This window comes from Macrosteles quadrilineatus, unplaced genomic scaffold (assembly GCF_028750875.1).
Source record: "Macrosteles quadrilineatus isolate MER2022 unplaced genomic scaffold, UCM_ALF_1.0 Scaffold_2__2_contigs__length_208266976, whole genome shotgun sequence".
NCBI lineage: Eukaryota > Metazoa > Arthropoda > Insecta > Hemiptera > Cicadellidae > Macrosteles > Macrosteles quadrilineatus.
This window is the reverse complement of record NW_026542595.1, coordinates 174225229-174252232: the sequence shown is the minus strand read 5'-3', so window position 1 is coordinate 174252232 and position 27004 is coordinate 174225229. Positions and strand designations below refer to the sequence as shown.

Here is a 27004-nt window from a genome sequence, read left to right as displayed (position 1 = left end):
TGTTTTATACGTAATATATTAACCCTTCCAGGGCTATGCACGGATATATCCGATCTTAATTTACTTTCCGGGCTGAAAGCGGATATATATATCCGTCCCGAGAAATTTCTTTTCTGGGCTAAAGACGGATATATCACACGTCCAAAAAACTAATTGATATACAATGTTTATAATAGGGTAATAAACATCACGTTGCATTATAAATGGGTTTATTTAGTTTTTGTGGTTGCCAATAATAATTGCCGCAGCGGCTATTTTGCACCATAGAGTGTGCGTAAGTAAATGAGGTGGTCCATTCCAAAGCTCACATTATCCTTATCTTTAAAATGTTCAGGAAATGAAAAAAACGTTTAATTAACACTATCCTGACAGTGAATTATTATGTTTTGTTTCATCCGAAGTGAAAGATTGTGTCTTTATAGTTTATTTAGAGCATTTTTTTAAATTTTGGTCTACAGTATAAAAGAAATCAATTGTAGCTTAAAAATCCAAAGATAACATTTTAATTTTAAACATTACTTAACCATTATAAATCCCAAAAAATATTTTTGGATCAAGTTGTATAAAGTTTTGAAAAGGCAAATATTGAGATATTTTGTATAGTATGGGTAATTGCTTAGGCTGGCTTTTAAAATACTGATAGCCTTTCTTTACAGCTGATAGAGTTTGTTTTGTAATCCTGTTTTCGTTTTTACAATGCTGAGTCAGAGTCACAGGTGTCATGTCGTTGTTTTGTCATTTGTTATTCTACTGTGTGTAGTACTAGTAAAATAAACAAGATTTTGATAATCCGAAGTGATTAAAATATGAATAGTTTTTCATTAATTGCAGGAAATTAAAATTCAGATATTCGTAAAGATATTTACTGCTAGTGTCTCATCTTTTATTGTTGACAGAAATGGATGATTTCAACGAACAAGGAACGGTGAGTATTTCTTTCACAATTAAGTTATTTGCATGAATGGTCGTTTTAAGTTTAAGTGTCAGAAAGTTGTTTTGGGTCTAAATTAGTAAGGATTTGTTTTAAATACAAACTTTTATTAACTGTAATTGATTTATGTGAGTGGTACGGTCCTAACCAGCAACTTGGACCTGCTTGGTAGCCTACCTATGTGTTCCATCATACTTAACTTAGGTATTGTTTCCCAGGGCAATCTAAATAGCCTACCTAGAGAATTCAGTTAATCTCAAACGTGTGTGCTTTTGATAGTAGCCTATTGTAAATCGTGGAGAGTATCGGTCATAATCTAATTAAAGTTTAGAGTTAAAAAAGTAGGGCTAACTTAGGACCAGATACAATAACAGGCTACAGCCATCGAGGTGAAAGACAACACCGTATCAAGTTACGGTAACTTAAAATAATAATATATTTGGGTACAGTTTCTTAACTGGGCTATGCTAATATCGATTGAAACTATCGAATTGATTAGTAAACCTTCATGCGATTTTTTCACCATCAGCATGGTTGGTTGGTTGGGTTAGGTTATGATAGTTTAATTTTATAATAGATATATTTACAAATATCGATTATTAATCAATATTTTCAATTCGATAGTTTCAATCGATATTAGCATAGCCCAGTTAAGAAACTGTACCATTATTTTAATAATAAAATAGGCCTATGCAATTTGGGTATTTATTCCGTATAGGTGCCTCCAAACGAATTTTTAATTTTGATATCTAACTTTAAAAGTTTTTTACCTCCTGAATCCAAGTATACCATTATTTTTCACCGCTAAAAACATACTTAACATTACAATAAACAGGATAGGATGGATAGCATTTCAAGTGATTCTGTAGTCAAATAACTTAATGATTCTATAATAGGAATTTCGTCACATTATGAAGATATAGATGGACTGGTGGACTAATTAGGCTACATGTAGTTCCTATTTAGGTATGTCAGGGTGGTAGGTCGTGCTGTATGTGAATTGGTGACTGCATTAAGTGTTTTGAAGTTAGGTTAGATTAGGAAGGTAAAGTTTAGGTTATAATGTATCGAGTTGTTAGTTTATGTTGCCTGCAGACTGTTTTTGTAAGATTAAAATCCTGAGAAAAACACTTCAAATTACTTTTTCAAAAATGCTTGCATTTTTGAAATAGGTAGTAGTTTTTTCTGGATTTTAATTTTACAAAAACAGTCTGCAGGCGACATAAACTAACAACTTGATACATTATAACCTAAACTTTAACTTACCTAATCTAACCTACCTTCAAAGGACTTAATGCAGTCATCAATTCACATAAAGCACGACCTATCACCCTGACCTGCCTTTTCTGACATCAAAAGGAGTTTGCTTACGCTTACACATTCTAGAGGTTTGGGTAGGTTAGGTTATGTTAGAATAGCACCATTTTATTATGTAATTTCTAAACGGTGAAATATAAATCAATAAATCATTAAGTTAATAAGGATAAAAAAGGCCTACTGGTAACAATAATACAACTTATTGGTCTTAGAAAGTGAAAAGTGTAACTTAATCAGGTGATTTTTATATTGCAGAATCAGAGTTAGCTAATTAAAGTTGTCACTTCCATTTGCTTGACTGTGATTGAAAACAATCAGCTTCCACTTGTAATGTCATCCATCCTACCTTGTTTATTGTAAAGCCGGGTTTACACTATGTGTAGCAAAACCTGCTATATAGCAGATTTGTGTAACATCTAGCAATGTTATATAACATTTGCTAGAAGTAGAAAAAGTCACTTTTCAAAAGTGCTATATAACACTGCTATATGTAGCAGATTCTGCTATATATAACAAAAATTGTGCTATCCATCGGGAGTCGGTAAAGATCAAAAGAAATGCGTGCTATATCTAACATTGCTATATGTAGATGTTATACAAAAATTTTTCGTCTAGCATCTGCTATATGTAGCATTTAGTGTCAACAGTTCACGGTTGTAGCCTTGTGTGTGCGGACGTTTTCGCTTGGTGATACAATGGAAGTATTTGATAGCGACAGTGCGTGGGATCGGGATGCTGTTATAAACTTAATAGAACTGTTCCGTGAACAACCGGCGTTGTGAGATGCTAGTTGTCCTGATTATAAAATCAGGAACAAGAAGCATGATGCTTGGTCAAGTATCGCGTTGGAAATGAAGATGGACAGAGCAGAAGTAGAGCGGAAGATGAGGTGTCTCATTGGAAAATTTCAGAGGACATTAAAGAAGAAAAGTGGCTCGGGAGCTTCAGAGCATGTGAAGTGGTTCGCTTTTAATAGTCTTTTGTTTTTAAAGGACAAAACTAAACCACGAGACTTCCGATCGGCAGGTGTTGATAGGCCTACTCAAGATACCCAGGTAAGAATATATTCACTATTATATCACTACCGATCGGCACTGGCTGAGTACGCAGCCCACACTTAGGGAAGACTCACTCTGGCAAAGGGGCGCCACACCACTGGCGGGCGACGGCGGCGGCGCCTTTGATAAGCGAGCCCTTTCAATCCAAATGGCGCGGCATTGCCACCGTTAGTACATACCACCCCTACTTTCAAACCTCTTCAAACCTTTATCTTATTTCAGTTTTCTTGGTAATCAGTTGCTACAGTATATACAAAATTATAACTAAATTTAAGTTGTATAGGCCTACATTATATAAAGCTGTGATTATTTTCAACAATAGTACAAACAAAATTATGTACACTATTTGTTATAGGATGATGGTATGTTTACCACTTTTCTTTGTAGGCCTACTGCATTATTCCTAGGATTGGATTAATTTTCATACCTACTGGTCTAAAATATAGGATTTTTTTATATTTTGAATCAACACCATATCCAAAAAACTTCCAAAAAACTTTGTTTTCTTGCTCCACTAATGTTTATCAATCATCAGTAGTAACCATTTAAAATGAACTTTGTAATATTTGTATTAGTATTTATAAAATTATGCAAATAAATGACCTAGCAACTGTAACCTATACCTAAACTAGAGAAAAAAGAATATTTATAAATACGAACAATTTTGTAGGAACAATCAAACTTCTTTGTAATTTGTTTGTAATGAAAATGTTTTATTCAGCTGTTACAATACATCAATGTGATATTATAAATGAATGTAGGCCTATATTACCATACAACAAATAAATCTATAACCGTTGTTTCTACAAAAAAAAAATAATGACATGTCCATAAAAAAGACGATTTCAACAAATTTTAAACAGGTTAACACTTATTTCTCGTTGTAAAAATATACAGATACTTAGTACAATAACATACTAAATAATGTTTTGGACAGAGAAAGATAAACATTAAACAACAATTATTTAACAAGATAGATTTATAGCTATAGGTTTGCTAATGTTCTTTAATCACATCATCATCACGTATGGCCACATATATACTGTACGGCAATTGTTATAGCGTTGTTACACGTTATTTTGCCATGGGACTGATCCTTCAGGGGTAAGAAAATACTTACTGAACTGAACCCAAATCTCTTTTGCCAGATCTGATGCCTTTCTTGGTAGTTTCCGTAATTTTAGTAACGTACCGGTTGGTGGACCCTCCACCCTCCATTGTCCAGGTATAAGTTCAAATGTTTCAGGATGTTCTGAGTCGAAGGTGCCTGGTGGTGAGTATGTCTTCCTGGATGTATTACTTCTCCTGAGAAAATTGTGCAGATATGTACAAGTGAGAACTATCTGTTCCGCCTTTTCCGGCTCAAGCAACATGGGCTTTCTCAGAACCCGGAACACCACTGACAGGATACCAAAAGCATTTTCGACCACTCTCCTACCACGAGAAATTCGGTAGTTAAAAATCCTTTCAGCGCTGCCCTGGTTGTATGTTCCGTGGAACGGCTTCATGATCCAGGTTTTTAATGGGAAAGCGTCATCAGCTAAAAGCACATGTGGAAATGGATATGTACTTCCGGGCAAATATTTCGCCTTCGGAGTATTAAGCGTGCAGTTCGTCATCATTTTTTTGAAATCAGTGTGCTCAAATACACCCCCATCTGATAACCGACCTTGGCATCCGGCGGCCACATATAGGAAACAATAATCCGCGTCAACAATCGCGAAAAGAACAATACTAAAAGTGCCTTTATAATTGTAAAATTCACTTCCACTATGCACAGGCGCTTGCAATGTCACATATTTGCCATCCATGCTTCCCAGACAGTGAGGGAAATTCCACTTGGTGTTGTATTGCTCAGCCACTGCCATCCATTCTTTTTCTGAAGATGGGACCTGAAACACGCAATAATTCATCAGAAAAATAAATCTAAGGCCATGTAATACGAGCGCTAATGCCGTCACGTGGATGTCACCAATAAAAATAATAAATAAAAAATAATATCAAATATTTTATAGTATAACCTTCCCCATAAGAGTCCCATTACAACGTTAAAACGGCGCTATCTCGACGACATTTGCGCGACGGCATTTGCGTTCTTATAACAGTCAAGTCAAGTCAAGTCAAATAAATCTTTATTCAGACATACAACAATGTGTACATGAATGCGTCTTAATCTTAAACTATAACTAATACTAAAAACCATTTTCCTGATCCATTTTATCTTTTATTTTTTTTTACATATTTACATGTTTATTTACATATTTGAACATAGTGCAGTAAATTCTTCAAAATTATAAAACTCTCCACTAATTAGAAAATTCTTAAGCTTTTTTTTGAACTTATTTCCGTTTTCCTCATTTCTGATGCTACAAGGGAGGGAATGAAAAAATGTAACCCCAATATAATCAGGGCTTTCTTTAAATTTTTCTTTTTTATGCTTTTTAATTATAAAATTTTGTTTGTGTCTAGTATTGTAAGTATGTACATCTTGCTGTCTTTGCAGTTGCGACTCCCGGCTTTTAACATATAATATAGTCTTATATATGTAGAGGCTGTAAACTGTAAAGAATTCTAATTCTTTGAAACGATTTTTACATGATTCATTTTCATTTAAATTAAGGATGCACCTTATGGCCTCTTTTTGTAAATGTAAAATTTCATTTAAGTTAGATTTATTTGTTCCACCATAAATTTCAATACCATAAGCAATATGGGAGTGTATATTTGAATAATAAACCACACGCAAAATTTCTTTACTGCAAAGGGGATATAGTCGTCTTAAAGTAAAAATACCGGAGCTAATTTTATTACATATTTTATTGACATGTGATGTCCACTTTAGTGTGCTGTCCAAGGTTAGACCTAAAAATTTTGTTTCACATGCAAAATTTTCAAATATCTTTTCGCCAGACTTTTTACACTCAAATTTGATAAAGGTTGTTTTGTTTTCATTAAGTAAAAGGTTTTTTTCATTTAAGTAATCTCCAATTATTTTGAGCGAATCTTTCATTTTTATTTCAAGAAGTTCAATATTCTTTTCATGTATAGACATACTTATGTCATCTGCATACAAACAGAGGGCATTGTTTTCTACCCGTTCAGATAAATGTTTTGGCATCCCTCCCAAGTAGCACAGGAACAGGAATGGACCCAACACAGATCCCTGAGGAACAGAATACTTAACTTCCCTAACATTAGATCTAACATTGTACATCTTATTTCCATCTAAATACCCAATGTTAACAAACTGTTGGCGGCCCTCTAAATAAGATTTTATCCAGTCCAGTTCTTTACCACTAATTCCATATGCTCTGAGTTTTTGCAGTAACTTTAAATGATTCACGCTATCAAAAGCCTTAGACATATCTAAAAAGGCGCCAACAACATAATTGTCCTCATCCAACTTATGTAATACATTTTCAATATAAGAAATTAGAGCTGTAGTAGTAGATTTATTTTTTCTATATCCATGCTGTTCTTGATCTAATAAGTGGTTATTTTCAAAATAATCTACTAGTTGAAAAAGTAAACTTTTTTCAAATAGCTTTGATAGAGCAGGTTGAATTGCCAATGGTCTATAGTTTTGCGGATCTTTTTTATCACCTTTTTTATATACTGGAATTATTTTTGATATTTTTAGTTGAGCGGGAAAAACGCCTGTTATTAGTGATGTATTAATCACATGTAAAAGTGGCTTTAACAAAACAGATTTTGATTCTTTAATAATTTTGATTGGAATTTCATCATAACCGGATGACCATTTAGGTTTTATTGAATCAATTATGGATGTCAAAATTGATTCATCGATGGTTTGACACCTAAATTTTATGTTTAAAATACTTTGATCAGAATGTTGTTGGGTTTCCTTTAATTTTGGTAAAACATTTTTGTCAACCATCTCAGCAAAATTATCATTTAAGATGTTTGCGACAGCATATGGTTCTTCTATTTTTTTGCCGTTATGTTTGAGTGAAATATTACTATGCCATCTTTCTTTTTTACTTTTTGTTTCAGTGTTCACAATTTTCCAAACAGTTTTGTTAACATTGGTAGAATTTCTAATTTTATTGTCAAAATGGGTTTTTTTCTTAAGTTCTATCATATTTTTGTATCTCTTCTTGTGTTCCTTAATATAATTCTTCAATGCTAACATATGACATATGACACTTTTAAATTAAAATTCAATTTCTATTGCTACGTTTTTATTTTTAGGATGGCATCGACGACGAAGAGTTGTCAGTCGTGGACTTGGATGCAACAAGTACATCGGCTCCAGAGAGCTCGGTCGAAGGATCAGAAAAACAAGAGAGCTGCGCTGGACCAGGAAAAGAAGAGAGCTGCCCAAGACCAATGAAACAACAACCTAAAAAGCGTTACCTTCAGCCGCCAGTTAAACCAATCAAGAAAAAACCATCTACAAAAGACATGGCTGAAGAGGCCTACGTAGTAATGAAGAAACTGTCGAAGGAGAAGGAAGAGGATCGTCCTAAGGATGAATTTGATGTTTTTGGGACACATGTTGCATTCCAAATTCGCAACTTACCTTCAAAATTTTACCAAGCAGCTGCGAAACACCGTATAAATCAAGTTTTGTATGATTTGGAGATGGAGCATTTGCATGGCAACTTTATTAACACGCATTCTTCGTCATCATCAAGAAGTGTCTCTGGCGCCGCATCTCCTTACCAGGAACCTAATCTTCAACCTATTAATTACGAGCGTGAGTCTCAACCTCAGCAGCCACTAACAAACGAAGAACAAAATGAAGAGCCAACTGATGCTTTTATTAACAGTGTTTTAAAACATGTGAATACAAATTATTAGCTTTTGCAGGTTAAACTTAGCTTGGTTGTTTTTGTCTACCTAAATGCAAGTTAAGGGGAATTTGTTTACTGTTTCACGTGTACGCAGGTAGCGTACAACACGAGTACACCACAGCTAGTATACAAGGACATGTTTAGTATTAACGTCTAACATCATAGTTGGTACTTATATTTTTTATTACAAATTTGTTGAACTCATTCTCAAATGTAGTACTATGAAATCTTTACAATTCAAGGTTTATTCTTATTTTTAGTTACTTTGTAATACAGGATTTTTTTGTTGTGTTTTTTGTTGTGTAGGCCTAAACATTCAATTACTACCATTAATACATCCATTATTACATCTCAACTCGTATTCAATCTTTGTGTTGTTTATTGAAAATGTTTGTTATTATTCAATTATTAGATACTTACTAAACAATAAAGAGAATATTTAAAAAAAATATCTTACTTACTTTGATGTAGTCCTGAAGTAAATCTATCAAAGCTTCACAAACTAGAGGAACGAAGAGTGATATAGCTGACTTGAAGATTTTAAACAGGTAGCTCAAACTCTGGTACGAATCACCACTTGCTAAAAACCGTAAAGTCACAGCCAACTTCTCGCGGACAGGTATTGCATCTCTGAATGTTGTGTTTTTTCTTTCAATCTTCTGGCCAATCATGCCAATGATGAATTCGAAATCTTCACTCGTCATACGTAAAAAGTTTTTAAAGCTACCATTGCACCTTATTTCGCGTTTTAATGACGGATCATCAGCGTGATCGTCATCATTAAGATCACGCAATAAATCTGATGCACTATACTTATTTCTGGAAGCAAGCGACGGTCGAACCCAAAACCTTCGCTTCCGCCTCTGACTTCCTAAAAACACCGTGATAGCTGCCGCGAGCAATAGGTCTCTTCGGCGCGACATTTTGATACGGAATATGAATGAGGTTGTGCTGCATAATTGCTACATATAACATGTAGCACAGGCATCGGAATCACAAAATTCTCTGTTTTTTTGTTAGCAAAAGTTATATAGCAGTGTTATATAGCAAAAGTTATATAACAATGTTATATAGCAAAAGTTATATAGCACGTTTTGCTACATAGTGTAAACCCGGCTTAATGTTGTATATTATTACGGATGATATCTTGAGAAATATTCATCAGCTGAGAAAAATAATGGTATATTTGGATTCAGGAGGTAAAAAACTATAAAGTGAGATATCAAAATAAAAATTCGTTTGGAGACACCTATACGGAATGATTACCACAATTTGAAATGCATAAGCATTACTGTATTAACACTAGACATTCCTTTAGTGCTAAGTTAATGCCTGGTGTAGGCTAAACTTTTTCAGTGAAATAAAATGTAGAGATGACGAGGACAAGAAATCTTTAATTTCCAAGTTATTTAGGCCTAGCCTAATTTTACAACTTTTAAAATGTTGATACACTCAATTTTTCTGCCTAGGTAGACCTATATTTTTAATTTTTATTTCAGTTTATATTTTCTTGGGTGATATTTAATGTTTTTTGCCTCATAAATCTTAACTTATCTAACTTGGGAAATGTTCAATAACTTACACTTTGTCAAAACAGCTGTTGAAGGCTAACTTAGTTAGGCCTAAATCTACACCACGTTGTAGACTACCTACAATTTTTTAATCTATTTTTGTGTTCATGCCGTTCACATTTTACTTACACTTTGTTCATAGGCTAGTAATTAAAGAGGTCAAATGTTTGTCTGGTTAGGCCTAACTTACAACCTAACATTACCTTGATAGACAATCATTAACTTTTTATTAATAGCCCAATGACAAATGGCATTTGGGTTCGGTAACGACCTCGTTTGGAATCGAACCCAATAACCTTCAGATTTGAAGGCGAGCACTTGGCTACCCAGACAATTAAGTTGATGTTCCAAAGTAATTTATGCTGATGTGCTATGCAGGGTTAGGGAAATGTAAGTTATGGATTGGATACCCTTAAGGCCATGCCACACCGAGTTCAGTTCACTACCACGCTGGGAGCGAACTTTAAAAAATCGTTCACCATATTATCAAATAGGCCTTAAGTCACACAGAACTACTGCGCAACCCCAGGCGGGCGGTAGTTTTGTCTATCGCATGGGCAAAGGTGCAACTAATTTTAATTTTAAAAGTAGGTTTAATACAGTTTAAAATTGAATTTAACATGTTTCTTTTGTTCGTCGATGTAGGGTATTTTATGTTTCATATCAAATTTGTTATAGGCCTTTTGTTGAGGTAAACAAACAAAGATCTGTTATTGTTTCATCAATTGTTTCAATTTACAACAACCAAAACGGTATAAATGTTAACATGAACATTTAATAGAAGGCAAAAAAATGCCATTAGTTTTGAAATGTTCGTAACTGGATTAAAGAAGTATTCCACTGTAGCCTATGTTTTTATTTAAAAAATAACTAAGTTAGTCTTTGTAGTGTAGCAAAAAATAATGTTCAAGACACAATTGAAAGTGGATAATTTGTTCTCAAATGGGGTATGCGGTGAAGTGAATAAAAACTTGCATTTGCTGAAACTAGGTTTTATCCTAGCATTAGCTTAGGCTACTTTGGTGTGAATAAAAGGAGTTAGCAATTAGAAATTAGCAATTAATTTATTCACTTCACCGCATATTTAAAGTTCTTGCACTTCGAACAATAAAAAATAGGTCTCAAATAAAAAAAATAATTACAGTCCACTTTTTCATGTTCAATAACAAACAAATGGAAATTCAATTGCTTCCAAAAACGATTTACAACTTTTAAAAACCCAGAAAGTTTACATGGCATACTAAATAGGTAAGTTAAGACATGTGTTTATTATGTAGGCCTAAAACGAATTGTAATGTAACCCAGCTCAAAACACCCGCTGGAGACGCGGCACTTTTTGTCTGGCACGGCTCGAGGTATAACGTCCGCACACGGTAGTCCTGGCTGCGGTAGTGGCGGATGTCGGTGTGGCATGGCCATTAACTTACTCTTAACTTTTCTATGGTTTTAATACTTGGAAAATAACCTCTGCGCACCGTTTGATAGCCTAAGTTTAGTATAAAAGTTCACTTTTTGGTTTGGTTGGTATGACAATATCCCAGGATCCCGAAATGGTGTATTTTGGTGTAAATTGTAAATGTAAAGCCCCTTCAATGGACACTTTATTTTAAAGGCCTTTAACTAAAAGTACATTTACGTAGGTTCTCTCAAGTTGATAAAAGGCCATGAATGTGCGGCCACACTGTCATTTATTTAGGTAATCAGTAAAGCAATAAATGAGGTTAGAAAAATAATAGGACCGAAAACCTTTTTCATAGATTGAGGCTTTATTGATGTTTACTATAAAAAAAAACATTTCATAAATCAAAATACATATTATCCTGAAGGTTATTACGGTTCATTTAAGAGTCTTTTAGTAAAAAGCCCAATATGCTAAATTTATAAAAAAGTTAACCCTGCCCAATGAAATTATTTCAGTTTGGACAGGGACATTGTGGCATCACCTCTCTATTGGTCATCGAGGCTGAACCAATTAATTTTTTTTTACTTAACTACTAATATATTTTTATACAACGGCAGTTTTTTTTAAAGTTTTTTTTTTAAGGAAGCAATTAAAACTCTAGACGTTTTACTGTTTAACAAGTTGCGTGATTTGCCCCTAGCCCAATGACAAATAGCAACTCGGTCCAGATTCAATCCTCAGGATTGCACCAGGAACCTACAATTTCAAATGACGTAACTCATATGCCTACTATTACCTCGTGTCAGTTATATTTGCACATGAGTGACAAGAATTCATTGTTGCGCTATTCATTGTATAATAACTTGTACTGTAAATGAATAATGAATTTTAATTTGAAGAATTTGTTCCTTTTTATCATCTTGGGTCTATTAAACAATCAGGTCGTAAATGGTTAAATAACTACACCAATTTTTTAAAGATTTTGTTAATAAAGAAATAAAGGTCAACTAATGAAACCAAGCATGCGGTACTAATTAAACAAGTTAATGATTTAGAGTTTGGTGAATACATTTTCCATCTGACGGACATGTCTTGATAATTTCAGGAAATTTTCAGCCATCACGGAGTAATACTTCGTAGTGTGAATGCAAAGGAAGGCGATGATGGCTTCTGTAATGGTACACTCAGCATTGTGCAATACGTAAGTTAAAACTAAACTTAAATGTATCTGTCACTCACAGGAGTCTAAGAGTTTCTCTTTGATGAGCTCAAAACCATTAATGAACAGAAGTTTTTTTACCTTACCATTCATAAACCATGGACCATTAATGGTACAGTATTAACTATAAACAAAGAGTGATGTAGGGAGAATAGCAATATTTAGCAATTACACTAAGTCAAAATCTTCAGGATGCATTAATGACAAAACATTTGTCCACAATCATTTTACAAAATAAACCATTAATATTTTATTCTATTTAATTTAATTTTTTTTCTTTTTGCTACTTTTTACATGATAAGCTATAAGTAAAACCTTACCTATTAGCTAAAACAATAGAAGTCTTGTTATGGATTCAGTTTAAATTGGTGCAATTGTTCAGAGTTTTGGCAAGTGCATCGAATGGAAGCCGATCGAAGTGTCGGAGGTATCAGACTGCCCGGAACAGGATTGGTCTCTTGTTACAACCGTCGGCCAACGAGCTCGTACATTCAGCACTAACAGTGGTGAGTTAGACCCTTCTCAGAAAATAAACATATAGGTTCTTTAATATTTTACCATGCAAACATAGCCTATATGATTTTGAGGATCTGCTCCTAGTCCACATTGTGCATTGTGCCATAGTGTACATTGTGTTCGATTCTACTATTTTTACTAACATGACATTTTGAGTTGAAGAGTTTGGCCTACTAATGTGTTTTGTGGAATTTAAATCAACAATTTACATAATCACTGACCAGGGTGACGAGCCAACCTAGAAACTATGAAAACCGGAAATTGCATGTGAATTTTAATGCCCGGAAAAAATTTGTGATTTTTGCAAGGAAACAAGAAATTTAAATTTTAATAACTGCCGAAAAATCTTCCAAAATCACCGATTTTTCATGTTTTGATTCAATAAAGATCGAGATTGTGGGTAACAATAACGAATGTTGGAATTTTGCATTTTGCAATCTTTATTCTAAATCCTAACACACTGTAATGTAAGCCATAAGAAACCAACAATATACCTTTCCTAAACAAAAAAATTATATTTTTAGCATAGCAAATTTTTGTATTTCCCAAACATCCAATGAAATTTGTTTAAATCCTTTGTTAATTTTCTTCTTTAATATTTTTCCTTCAAATTTTTTTTACAGATCAAAATTTTACTAAAATACGATTATGTTACCTATTATTCATAATTATTATAAATTACGATATATATTTTAAGTACGGTACTATTCCATTTAGCAGCAATAAAGATTTGTAGGAACATGACAATGGTTTTATACGTTGTGATTCCCAGTTCAAATCTAGACTGTTGACTTTAGTTGGGTTAAGTGGTGAAGATAATGCCTCATAATCAATACCATTACAATGAATAACGTTATCTTGATTAGAAGTAGGTCAGGCTCGGCAACAGATATTTAGTGATATCTGGTTAGTTTGTAACTTTTCTATAGTTAAGACGAAAACAGTTAAATAAAAATGTTCAACTCTCACCCTCACCTCAAATAAATAATTTTTGAAAATACACTCAAGCCGTACACTTAACAGCCTAAAGTTGTAATAACAATATTTATGAGATAATCTTACCAATAAAACCATCAACACGATTAGGCAATTATGTTTTATCTCACTCCACTGATGTTCTTGTAAGATTAGGTGAAGTTAACATACTTTCATGAGCAAAAGCAACTCTAATACAAGGCCGCGGCCGTTGGTGTGTGGCAACGTCATGAATATTGCCATGGTAATAAATAACAGAAATAACAAAAATGTAAACATAAACATTGCCTTCTCAATTATAAATTAGTGCATCAGCTGTTTTGTTTTGACAAGACAAATGTGTTACCACTTTTGTCTCGCTGCGGCCTTGTGTTAGAGCCTATGGCAACTAGCCGTCACTTTAATTGTTCTATGGTATCAAACAACAGAAACATGGGTGAAGCATGGATTTTTTTTAACAAAAGGCAAAACTAATACACAGGTCTATGTATAAAATAATCTTTGTATGGAAGAAAACTGATGAGGGTTGAGATAACCAATACATATCCTTGAATTCTAACTTGTGCACATAAATTGGGCAAATTGACTGGTGGTGGTGTCTGGCATGGCTGAGTCCGGTGGTGGTTCCTCGTCTCTTGCGCCCATATTATACATAGCAGCTCTGTTTTCAAATCTCTGGGATAGAAAATCCAGATATTGAGTTTAGTTTACAACAACAAAATACTGAGATTCATTCTCTTTAAGAAAAGATAACCATTACGTAACAATTGCGTCGATCAATTTAGCCACAAACACTTGTGCACAGTTTCAAATTTGTAAAATTCAGTTGCAGCGTATAATAGGCTCCATTTAACCTAACACTGTGCAATTGGCTAAAAAAAATTGATTTTGCTTTGGTTTTAATTAGATAATAACTAAAACTGTTTAATGCTATTAAACTTGAACTATTTATGACACAGAATGCTACGTTTTGAAAACATCGACGAAACCGGACTGAAACTTAGTTTTGGAAACAAAGTTGCAATGTATAGTAGGGTTTTACTGAACTATTCTGTGATTGGTCAGGTCCATCAGTGTCTCGGATAATCAGGAATCCGTTCCATCACAGACGCCATAGATCAAGACGTCATCACCATAAAAGATTTTATCAGTTTCATAATCACATTGGTAAAAATTTGTTTTCTTACTTTAATGACTACGTTTAAGTTAACGTATTCACGCGATATATCATTTTTTGCAAGATTATAACTGTTTTTAAAAGTATTTACCCTTCCCAGACTGGCGACTTTAATAGCCTACAACGGGCAAAAATTATTAAAATAAAAAAATTTATTTTCATTATTTGTGATTTTTTTATACCTGCATACATCAAATAAACACAACAGAACATCTCATACTATCTAAATAGTTTTTCCCTTGTTTTTATGCACAAAATAAATGGTGCGAATAAGCAAAATACGGTGGATATATCAGCTGCTAGTATTTGAAAATATGGCCGTAACAAGGATAGGCAATAAATAAAGAAAAATATGTTATCACTATTTCACGCTGCTAGACAGACAACAACTGTAGCTTTTAGCGCCAATAAGTAAACGTTGTGCTAGACGCTCAACATCGTGGGGTGGGGGACGCGGGAGAGGGTGGCCGGAGAGTCGCTTTCAAGTTTGCACTGGTTGTGGAGAGCGCGGGGAAGTAGCGCCGTGGTAGCTCGAGACATCTGGGTACTGTAAAAACACCAGCCAGGTTGTCTGAAGATAAGGCGGATATATCTGTCTTCCGTTCGAAACATAACAAACCATATGCAGGTATATCCGCCACCCGTCCTTTATTGCCAAAAACTTAGGCTGATATGTCCGTCATCCGTTCGCGAAGGGTTAATGGTTTTGGTTTAGGTTGAAATGATGATTATATTATAGACCACATAAGATGGCTAAAAGTTCAGCTTAACTAGCTTTTGACATTTTAAATATGGATCTCAAATGTAATTTTTATGATTATGATAATATTAGGTGTAGTCTACGATTAATCTTTGGTTACTGATAGTTAAAACTTTGATTTTTATTTAAATTATGTCAACAAATTTAAATTGTATAGGTTACTCAACTTATATTTCTATACCATAATAATTCCTTTAACTGTTAAAACAAGCCATGCAAAGTTCTGTCTCACAATAATTGAAAAAAGTTTAGTAAAGTTTAAGATCCACTAATCACTGAAAACCTCCTAAGACAACATTTCTTAAACACTTAGCCTCCTCATACATAATTTTTCTGTATTATTAAAGCATTTTATGTTGAATTTTTATTTTGACATGTGTCAATTTGGATTCTCTTTTGAGGGTACAAATGTATTCCCACTCCATAACAACAAGTAAGTAAGTATGATAGATTTCATACCTTTGTCAGGGAGCTATGATGGACAGACGAGGTTGAAGCCGGTTCGTATCGAGATTAGAGAACTGAAGGCTTATCAGGTGAAGAAGCACGGGAGATATTTGGTGCTTATGCAGGCAGACGGCTCTTCACTCAACGCCTTCCACTTCCAGTATGGCAATGCAGACTGCTTCGTCAGTGCGATGCGAGCGATAGTACGCACTCGCAGGTGAGACTGATTGATGAATAAAACACAACCATACATAAATTGACTTAAATAAACTAGGGACCAAATATTATAAAAGTGGGGGGTGGGGGCAAGAAGTGTTTTGTAGCTCTACCACTCTCAGACTAGGGTTGTTGAAATGAAAGCATGGTCATCAAGATTATAGAAAAATAAAATAATAGTTTGGGTCGGCTCTGTGACATAGAATAGCTGTCGTGTGGAGATTCACGATACTTGCGGCTGCCATGCCGAGTCTCATGTTAATAGAAATTACCATAAATCCCTCCAACTCTACCCTATGCCCAGATTCACACTGTGCATCTAGATTATTTTTTTCAACCTTCAGAAAGTTCCTACACATCTTTGTGAATACTAGATTCAATTAATCCAAAAACTGATCGCTAAAACACATTTCCCAAACAATTCAAATTCCAAATTGTCCTAGAAAAGCAATTAGGCTTATTAATTTTTCTCATACTTATTAGAACATTTCAAGAAATTAAATTTGAAAATAGAACATTTTTAAATAATCAAGAGTTATACAACTAAAAAATAAGATTTTGGAATATATCTAGAATTTTCATTCTTTCATGTGCACTTGTAGCCTACCTACATAATTATAGCCCTGTTCACGAATTTACAACACCCTAAAACTACTTTTTTGCAAATTTAATATTGAGGTAACTGAGACTTTGCTATCATTTTATTCTTAATATTCATAAATATGTTTTTCTTTAATCCAAACAAAGTCAATACATTTTTAGGAATCACAATTTTTAACCTAGCTTATCCTTCTTTGATTAAAATAAATAATATAGTAATAATCAACATAACATGTTTAAAAAAAAGTACATTAAATAGATATAACTAATTAAAAAGCGTATTGTTTAAACATACTTAGACACATCAAGTTTTTGCATTTCCAGTTCATAGTGTATCATGGTTTACCAATGTGATTCTAAAGACACTTTGGGTGTAGAATTTATAACCCTGAACTTCACTTGCTATCAGCAAACAAGAACCAACCCAGTTCCGATGTTCCTTATCACTTTCCACAAGCAATATCAGTCTTTTGTTTGTTTATATTTCAGTTGCTAAGAGTGTTCTGTGATGTGAGTGATACTATCTTCAAAAATATAAATAAAGCTTATATCCTTTTTAAGGCAAATTTAAAAAATTTTATTTTCAGATCCGCAAGGGATCGCAACTTGTACATCGTCTTGGCAGAACGAAATGAGGCGGAATCATTGAACCACTCTTTTGCCGAACTGAACCTCTTTTCAGAAGCTCCGACAGATGTTGTTTGGAAGTTTATGTCAAACTTGAAACACCGACCTTATGAAACAACGATGGAAACGTTTTCAAAACTTACGGATGTGTTTTGTGAGTGTTTAGTTTTTATTTCTAAATATTGACGGTTTGATATTTTTCAAGCATCAAACAAATTTCTTAATATATAAAAATGTTTAAGTGGAATTATATAAGTTCACCTGGTTGTTTGGATTCTTTTGTTAAGCAAAAAAAACTGATTTGGTCTTTTTTATGTAGCAATAGTGAGGTCAATCCAAATTTACTAATTAAGACTATTTTCATCCAACTAATGTTTCTAGTAAACAAAATTACAGTAAGTTTTCTTTTATACTTGTATTTTCAAATAGTGTTTAATCAACTCCGGTAATCCAATTTGATGTCGCCTTCAGAGCGATCGTTAGTATTTTGTATAGTTCACACCAATCCTAATGCTAAGTTCAGATCAAAAGTTGCAAACTATCAAATCGTCAGTTTTGTAACGGGATTTAATCCGAATCGTAACCGGAGTAAACTATTTTACGAAGAGGTAAGTTTACCTGGTGTTTCTAGAAGGGAAGAGTAACTTCCCTTATTAATGTTACATCGGCTCGTGAGACCTATTAGTTGCATTAACCAGCTCCGACCTAACCCCTCTGACAGCGAGGGCTGTAGACGAATTTTTGGTCCGTTCTACTTCTTCATCGGTACAGACCAGCGGGAAATTGACTCTGACTTCCCTTCTACAAACACTGGGTAAAGTTAGGTCTTTGTAAAATAGTTTACCCCGGTTAAGATAAAGCCTAAATTTATCCCTCTATAAATTTGACGTGTAACAGTTTATTCACCTTTAACAGTGTTGCTAGTTTTGTTGTTGATTTTTTTTAGGTAAGCCAATACAGTATAAAAATAGTTATCTACACAATTTGCGTTATTGTTTCTTATAAAAATAAGTTAGTTAATTTTATGTTGCTATCTTTATTTCAGTCGGGAATTGTTACGGTGTGAAGGATTATTTAGTGTTTGTAGGATATAATTATTGGCAATAAGATCAGTGTGATTATTTCTTACACATACAAATAATATTATCATCATCATTTAGTACTAGAATTAATTATTTATTAATTTTAAATAATTATTAATTTTAAATATTTATTTCTCAGAATATATTGACGAACTAAAGATATATGACTGATTCTCTAAAGCTTGCAATATTGGTTCAGATCGCCTAGTGTGGCCTAGCACTTTTCAATATAGCACTTGGTAAAGCGCCCCCCCTAACGCCTTTTTAAGTCTGATTTGACATTTAGTGTACAAGCATCCTGAGCAGCGGCCGGAAGATGAGGTGGTGGACTTGCTGAACCGCAGCCTCAGCTCCGGGGAGATGTTGAGCGGAGTGGTGGAGGGAGAAGAGGACTACCAGATGATCCCCTCCCTGCCGCCTCGTCCAACCATTACAAGAGGACCGCCACTCACAGCCGAGCAGTGGGCGCAGGCCAAGGACGAGGAAGGAGTGATAACAGACCCTGACTGGGTCAAGGACAAAGTGTTCAGAGGCGTAAGTATCACAATACCAAACACAGACAACTAAACAACTAAATCGTAAAACTTAAAATCTAAAAAAAAATTAAATGTTTATTATTCAATTGTAACTTAAATAATTTGGACTCCTGGACCTGACATAATAACAACTATTCTATCTTTTTTCAGGTTAATATTTTAGAGTTTGGTTTTTATGATCAATCCTTCATAAATTTAGTAGGCCTAATAATTATCAGTGTGATTGAAATTGAACTTTGTGCAAAAATAATTGCAGTGCTGTAGGTTGTTTTGTTAAAGGAAAGACTCTAGGCCAGGATTTTGAATTTTTGAATAAGGAGGATATCAGCCTTTCCTACCTTGGAGAATTACAGAGGCAGGCTACAGAACATACAGCAGAGATTCCTTTATGCTTGACAAAGTCCCCCAAGGGACTAAATATTGTGTATTTTAGTCTCTTCTGTATGTTGTATGGGCGTCCCTGCAATTCTCCAAGGTAAGCTAGCTGATATCCTACCTATTCTACAATTCAAAATAATGTAGAATAGTATGAGAAAGATAGACTTTCTACAATACAGTTAATTGGTACAGGTATGTAAGTACACCATCACTGTGTGTGTATACTTTCTTACTTGGGTACTGTGAAGTATATTCTGTAAAAATTTTCAGTCCTTACCATTGTTATTATTTGAGTTTTTAATTGAAATAATATCAAATAAACATTTCATTTCTACAGAATTTGTCATGAAGAGTGATAAGTGACCTTTTAGGTTAATAACTTATTATTGCAGGGGTTTTTTGAGCGCTTTTTTGCAATGATACATCATGAATTTTGCGTTTGAGTTTACCAATATTATCCGTTTTTTTTTTTTTTTTTTTACATTCCAGTATTCCTTACTCCATTCTACATTATTTCTAAGATTATTAACACTGTTTATCATGGTTGGTAAAAAGCAAGTTTCATTTGGTACAGCACTTAAGTTCCAAATACAATTTTGAGAATGTTTTATTTGAAATCACATTTTTTTCTGGCAGGGTATCAGCCCCTCACTGCGTCACGAGGTGTGGAAGTACCTGCTGGGCTACTACCCGTGGCACGCAACCACTGCGGAACTGCGGGAATTACGAAAGCAGAAGGTGGAGGAATACTTTCGCATGAAGTTGCAGTGGCGCAGCATGTCTATGGGACAAGAGGAGAGGTTCTCCGACTATCGGGACCGCAAAAGTCTCATTGGTGAGTAAAAGGAGAACTTTACACAAAGAAAGGGTACAAAATAAGCTGAATGGTCATGGTCAGTTCAATTTTGGTCGTTGTTGATGACTGCATCTTTGAACTGGCTGAAATACTTCACACTACAATTCAAGTAAATTGCTCGTACCAAAAATGAATTGCTGCAACACCTCTAAAACTTCAGTCATTGTTTTTGCCAACAACGAGGTCATATCTCAAAGAACAAGATTAATATTGATGGTCTACTTTGGCCATGTAAACAGACCTTCTAGTCTGATAATTGTGGAAAAAGAAGGGCACTGGTTCAATCTTGAGAAATGTCTATGGTATTTAATTGTTTTTTTGTAAGAAAAACGTAATTTGAAGCAGTAAATGCAACAGAATGTATACTTGACGTTATTGTGTAGCCTAAAGTCACGGTGAAAATTCAAATAAAATTTATTTGATGTATAACTAAAAATAGTACATTTTGTGTTGCAGAAAAAGACGTAAACCGAACAGACAGAACTCATCCGTTCTTCGAAGGAGAGAACAACTCCAACCTTGCCCTCCTGTATGACATACTGATGACCTACGTCATGTACAACTTTGACCTCGGTTACGTACAAGGCATGAGTGATCTGTTGTCTCCGATACTTATCTTGCTGTCCAACGAGGTAGACGCATTCTGGTGTTTTGTGGGCCTCATGGACAGAGTTGTAAGTTTACTCTTAGAAGATTCTTCTGTTGAATATAATTCCTTATTTATTAAAATTCTCTCAAAATCTTGTTAAAATTTGATTTTATTTTTTTTATTTTTAAGTAGGTAAAGGTTTTAAACATAAATATTTCCAATTCGAAATATTTTTTTATGTCAAACTGTGGCCTTGAAATTTTTGTTGTCCATAAAAACGTTTCAGTTCTTTGGGATATGAATCCTCATTCTAAAAGATCAAAAAGATAGGATAAGAAATAACTGAAATAGAAAGGTTTTTAGTTCAAGATCAGGCAAAATGAAGTGCACTCCGACTAACTTTGCCTTATTTTTACACCAAAAACGTCATGTTATATGGACACTCTGTATAATGTATATGGATGGTTCAGAATATTGTAGATTTTTGGGATGTTTACCTACTTCTTGAAACTAGAATGGGCGAATTCTTGTTTCTTGTTCTTGTTTCGAATTCTTATTTTTACACCAAAAACGTCATCTTTCAGTTATTTTCCGTCAGATTTTTTTTATCTTTGTATTGTTTGATAGGGAATTAAAAATGAATAGATAAATTGTATTTGACTTTTTTTATAAAATAATCCATTTTTGAGTTATTTAAGTAATACAAATTTTAACAGCTGGCATTAGGAAATTTCTATTCGGACCAATTTTATTACTTTTTCTATAATAGGTCTTGTGTACGTTAACTTGCTTACCAAGTTTTATAATCATCGTTAAAACATATAACTGTATTAAAAAACAAAATGGGAGATATCTGGGTAAATATGCATTTTCGGACATACCTTAACATAAACTTTTTTCTTCCTTTTACTATGAGGATTCATTTCCCAAAGTGTTGAACGTGTTTTATGGACACCCTGTATAATGTATATGGATGGTTCAGAATATTGTAGATTTTTGGGACGTTTACCTACTTCTTGAAACTAGAATGGGCGAATCATAAAATTTTAATTTGAGAATAATTTGTACAATTTTTTTATACCTAATGTTTGTTACAGTATAGGAACTTTGACATGGACCAGGCAGGCATGAAGAAGCAGTTGTCACAGTTACACAGTCTGCTGGGAGCGGCTGAACCAGAGCTGGCTGGCTATCTGGACCGTCATGACTCAGGCAACATGTTCTTCTGTTTCCGTTGGCTGCTGGTGCTCTTCAAACGAGAGTTCACCTATGATGACATCCTAGTGCTATGGGAGGTAATGTTTTATTTAAATACTTTTACTTTAGATTTTTTTCTTGCCAAACAGAGGTCTAGATGCCGAAGAAACTGAGTTTACAAATACATAACGGAAGGCCTGCGGTTAGTATGAGATGCACTGTGAGCCCTGGTCATTTATAGCCGTGGTACTGACACACAGTAAAATATGTAAGACTTTAAAGGAACATCTTTTTTAGACATTGCTGGAGGGTTGGTAATTATTATAGTGGTGTGGATAGGAAGATTTCTGGAGTCTATTCACACCTAATTCTGTCTATTCTGGTATGCTAATTCACAACTCATTAACAGGGGACTTCTGTATTGGTTTGCAACCAATGAGAAGATTACTTCTGTTTTAAATTTGAACTGAAATTTAAAAAAATGCAAAAAGTCCTACATTAGGACATATTTTCAGTGTGTTTGATGTTTTATGACTTATTGTGTATATTTTATACTTGATTCTGCTCTGCAGTACATATAGAATTAGTAAAGATCTTTAATTGACTCAAGTAAGCCAATTAAGCTTGATTCTGTAAAAAAAAAAAAAAAAATACATCTGTGAAAGTTTCTTTTCTTGTAGGACAACTTGAAACACCAAGGACAAAAAATGTACGGTATTTTAAATTTTAGTCACATTTTTATGATTTAAAATTGTGTAAAAATAATATTAGCTGGCCAATGTATGGCAGTTGTATGTGAGTGTATTGCATTTCAAAATTTTTTTACTGTTGTGGCCATTGTGGGCAACTCTGATTTTATGAAATCCCTACTGATGGCAATTGTGTCCAATTGTCTCTTATTTCATTAACTAAATTATTTTTTGTCCTTTTCCAGACTATATTCACTGATCTACCCTGTCCGAATTTCCACTTGCTGCTGTGTGTGGCTATTTTGGACTGTGAAAAAGACATTCTCATCGAGAACAAATACCAGTTCAATGAGATTTTAAAGGTAAAACTTAACCTATTTTATGGTAGTTTTTAGTTTGGTTAACAAGTTTCGTTAATGTAAATACTTGTTGTTACTTGTTATCACTCTCTTCATGTTTGACATAATTATAAATTCTTATTTGCAATTCCTGATATTTTGTTCTGTTATAAATAAATAATCTTTTATTGTTGTAAAACAATAAGCATTGACAAAGTCATACTATACAGTCAGAGACGGACCTAGTGACCATGATATATTGGAAATAACAATTGTTGAAATGTGGCATTTATTAATGGAAGTAAATACTATTTATAACTAATTAAATTTAACAGTGTTTTTAGAACTGTTTTTACTGAAGCTATTTTGGTAATGTATAAAAACCATCGCTTAGGCTACGGGGAACTAGACGTAAAATTAGAAGCATTCAATTTGAAGATGGTGCCGCAATTCCCCCATTGCTCTGTTGAGCTTTCATTTTATTTTTTATACATCCCAAGTAGCTAGTATTTTAAAATTAAAATCTTTTCTATGTAAAAAAAAAAAATTGATTAATGTCATAAGATACAATAAAAACCACCAGTTTTAATTTAACGGTTTTAATGCATGTGTTTGTATCTGTAGTGCTCGTTTGCAATTAACGGTTTATTGTTGATATTTAAACTCACAACCTGTTGTTTGCTCAGCACGTCAACGACCTGTCAATGAAGATAGACTTGGAGGAGATCGTGTGTCGGGCAGAATCCATCTACCACCAGCTAGCTGCGACAAAGGAGTTGCCCCGCATTGTCAAGAGAACCATCGGACTGGCCCCGCCTAGCTCCAGCGGAGACTCTACAGAGGACGAGGCGGAACTTTCGGAACACGACTGCGAGACTGTCCATATACAAGACACGACAGGTGAAGACGCGTTTGAACGCTCCATCAATCTCAACTATCACTAAGGTTCAAATCTTTGGTGCAAGTTTATTCAGTTGGAATAAAAATTGTGATTTAGTGGTTTGATTTAAGGTAAAAAAATCTAATCTATACTTTTTTGTCAAGATGGAAAAACTTTATTGAGTAGCTGATGAAACAAGGGCGGCAGAAATATTAGGCATCTGTGACCGTGCATGAATTGAAATCAGTATGAAAATCAGTTAGGGATGCGTTGATCAAAGTCAACATTTCAGTATAAGAATCGAATGGTTTCAATTCAGGCAATTCTAGTTACAACTAATTAGTCCAGGAAACCCAACCCTACATGAGATGCATTTGAAACTGGAGTTTCTTATTATTTTTAACTGGACTGTAACAAGTCTGCACTATAAGGCAGATATCAGGGGAATCTCCTTTGGGATTCCTATGCACTTCATATACAAAGTTATTGGTTTTGTTTTAACCAAGTTAGTAAGTTAATTATTTATCTACTATATAGGCTATGTGTTGATCTTATCTCTACTATGTGGCTTTTAATGTTGTAATTTTAAAACATCACTATTCTACGTTTTATACAATTATAATAATTTTAGTCGAAAGTAAAAATAGTACCAAACATTGATTAGGCTAGGCCTATTTCACCATAAGGACTGCTTTATGGAATACACAGGATTAGATAAAAAGGTAATTTTAATTTTATAATATTATTGTCTTCTTTAGTTTTAAAATGTTAATACAACGAATACAAATATACAGTGTGTAGCCTAAATTAAGGATTGAAACAAATCTGTATTTTTAAAATCGAAATAGGTAGAAATATTCTGTCTGTGGAGTTCGATTCTTAACAAAGGTTCCGCAATTTTTTACACCAAAAAAATTGTTTAACCCCCCTAACAAGGTATGGGGTAGGGGGTGACTTATTTTTTGTAAATAGCTACCCCTATTGAGTGACCCCTCATTTTGAAGGGCTTGTCAAAAGAAACACAATGACGCAAACCCGAGGTGAATACCTCACCCCTAGCCAAAATGGCAGGCATTCCAAAATGGGTGCTTTTTCACATAAATCAAATATTGGAATACCCGCCATTTGGGCTAGGGATGAAATATCTACCTTGGATTTGCGCCATTGTATTTCTTTTGACAAATCCTTCAAAATGAGGGGTCACTAAATAGGGGTTGTTATTAAAAAAAATAAATCACCCTCACTCCCTACCCTGTTAAAGGGGTTAAAAAATATGGTTGAATTAAAAAAATGCGGAACCTATGTTAACAATCAATTCCACTAACAGAATATTTCTATCTATTTCGGTTTTAAAAATACAGATTTGTTTCCATATTTGTGAAATTGGTGCTTTTTTACATACAGTTAATAAAATTTTGGAATATCTGTCATTTTGGCTAGGGGTGAGATATCCACCTCGGGTTTGCATCATTGTGTTTATTTTGACAAATCCTTCAAAATGAGGGGGTCACTCAATAGGGGTTGCTGTTTGAAAAAAATAAGTCACCCCCTACCCCGTTAGGGGGTTAAAAAAAATTTTAGATGTGAAAAATTACGGAACCTTAGATTTGTTACAACTTAATTTATACACTGTATAACCTTGCTTCCAATGGCTTTTGTTGAACTGTTTTAAGTTGTTCTTTGGTGAAACTATTTTTTTCTAGTTAGGTAAAGATTTAATTTGTCTATGATTTGGAATAGCTTTGGTGATGTCTTACATAGATATAGATTATGTTAAAAGCATATTATTGTTTGTTTTTAAAGATATTTATTTTCAGGTATTTATAAATTTCTTATTTTTGTTGCAGAATGTACGTGAGTTGAAATCTTGAACTGAATTTGATTGTTTGTGCAAGTTAAAATGTAATTTTAATTTGTTACTGTCAACGAAAAGACTTGAGTTTTAATGTAGTTTTAACACAGGTAATTTTATTTAGCTAGTAAGGTTTGATGAGAAATTTAACTCAAGCCTATGGCTGAATGTAAACTTTTTTTAAGAGACAGGCAAGACTGGTATAATTTTGATACATTTTACAAGTTTGGGGTCCAACAAGTTTTTTGTTGACCATCTTTCTTCAGATTCAAACATTATTATTCGAATCGATGGAAATTTTAACAGCAAGAGATGAACTTGATGAAATTATTCATACTTTTTCAGAGAAATCAAATTTCGCTTAAAACTAAATTTAAAAAAAGACTGGCCCTAAAAATTAATTTTTAAATAATTAAAATATTAAATATTGAAAACTAGTTTTGCCATACCTAAAAAGACAAAGATTTACTGGTTCATCTGTGTTTATGACCACACACTATGCACTATTTTTATTTTATAACCAAGTGGAACAAATGTGTCTTACCAACTTTGAGCATAATGCAAAAAATGCTTGTGTAGATTCTTTTTATTAATTTCTGAACCCCAAATTATTTTTTTAGAAAGATCATCAAAGTATGTCTAGCACTTAAAAATTCCTATGAATCAAACTTTGAAAAATGAACAATTTTTACCACATTACGGTTTGTTTTAAGTGTATATATTTGTTTGTATTTTTGTTAATATCTAATATATATCAAGATATGAAGTTATTTTCTTTATCATATTCCTATTTTATTGTTACCTATTTCATTGGTGTGTATATTGATGTATATAATTGACAGAATATTTTTATATGGTATTGAGTGCTCCTGAATTATCTTTGTAGTCTTAAGAATAAATGTTGTCAATAGCACGGGGGCCTTGATCGTACTATTTCATATGAGAACTTTGAAATAAACAATTTGTAGACTGAA

The 27004-nt window shown here is 33.7% G+C and overlaps 1 protein-coding gene across 3 annotated transcripts; it reads left to right on the top strand.

The window, feature by feature from the left end:
* The first annotated feature begins 717 nt into the window (after positions 1–717).
* LOC128986441 (TBC1 domain family member 15-like) lies at positions 718–27004 on the top strand. Of its 3 annotated transcripts, none has more exons than XM_054406817.1 (12): positions 718–925; positions 12202–12297; positions 12698–12821; positions 16212–16407; positions 17594–17787; positions 19002–19249; positions 20266–20464; positions 20942–21159; positions 22172–22369; positions 23206–23322; positions 23985–24198; positions 26026–27004. In XM_054406817.1, the coding sequence occupies exons 1-12, from the start codon at positions 899–901 to the stop codon at positions 26034–26036; spliced, it is 1842 nt and encodes a 613-aa protein (XP_054262792.1). In that variant the 5' UTR covers positions 718–898; the 3' UTR covers positions 26037–27004. The 3 variants fall into 3 exon arrangements, with proteins under 3 accessions (XP_054262792.1, XP_054262790.1, XP_054262789.1); XM_054406815.1 differs by having other exon boundaries at positions 23985–24243; XM_054406814.1 differs by lacking the exon at positions 26026–27004 and having other exon boundaries at positions 23985–26015.

Coding starts and splice junctions, on each gene's coding strand:
- LOC128986441 (XM_054406815.1), top strand. CDS start 899: ATGGATGATTTCAACGAACAAGGAACG. Junction 17,788..19,001: donor AAAACTTACGGATGTGTTTT/GTGAGTGTTTAG, acceptor TTTGACATTTAG/TGTACAAGCATCCTGAGCAG. Junction 22,370..23,205: donor ACATCCTAGTGCTATGGGAG/GTAATGTTTTAT, acceptor GTCCTTTTCCAG/ACTATATTCACTGATCTACC.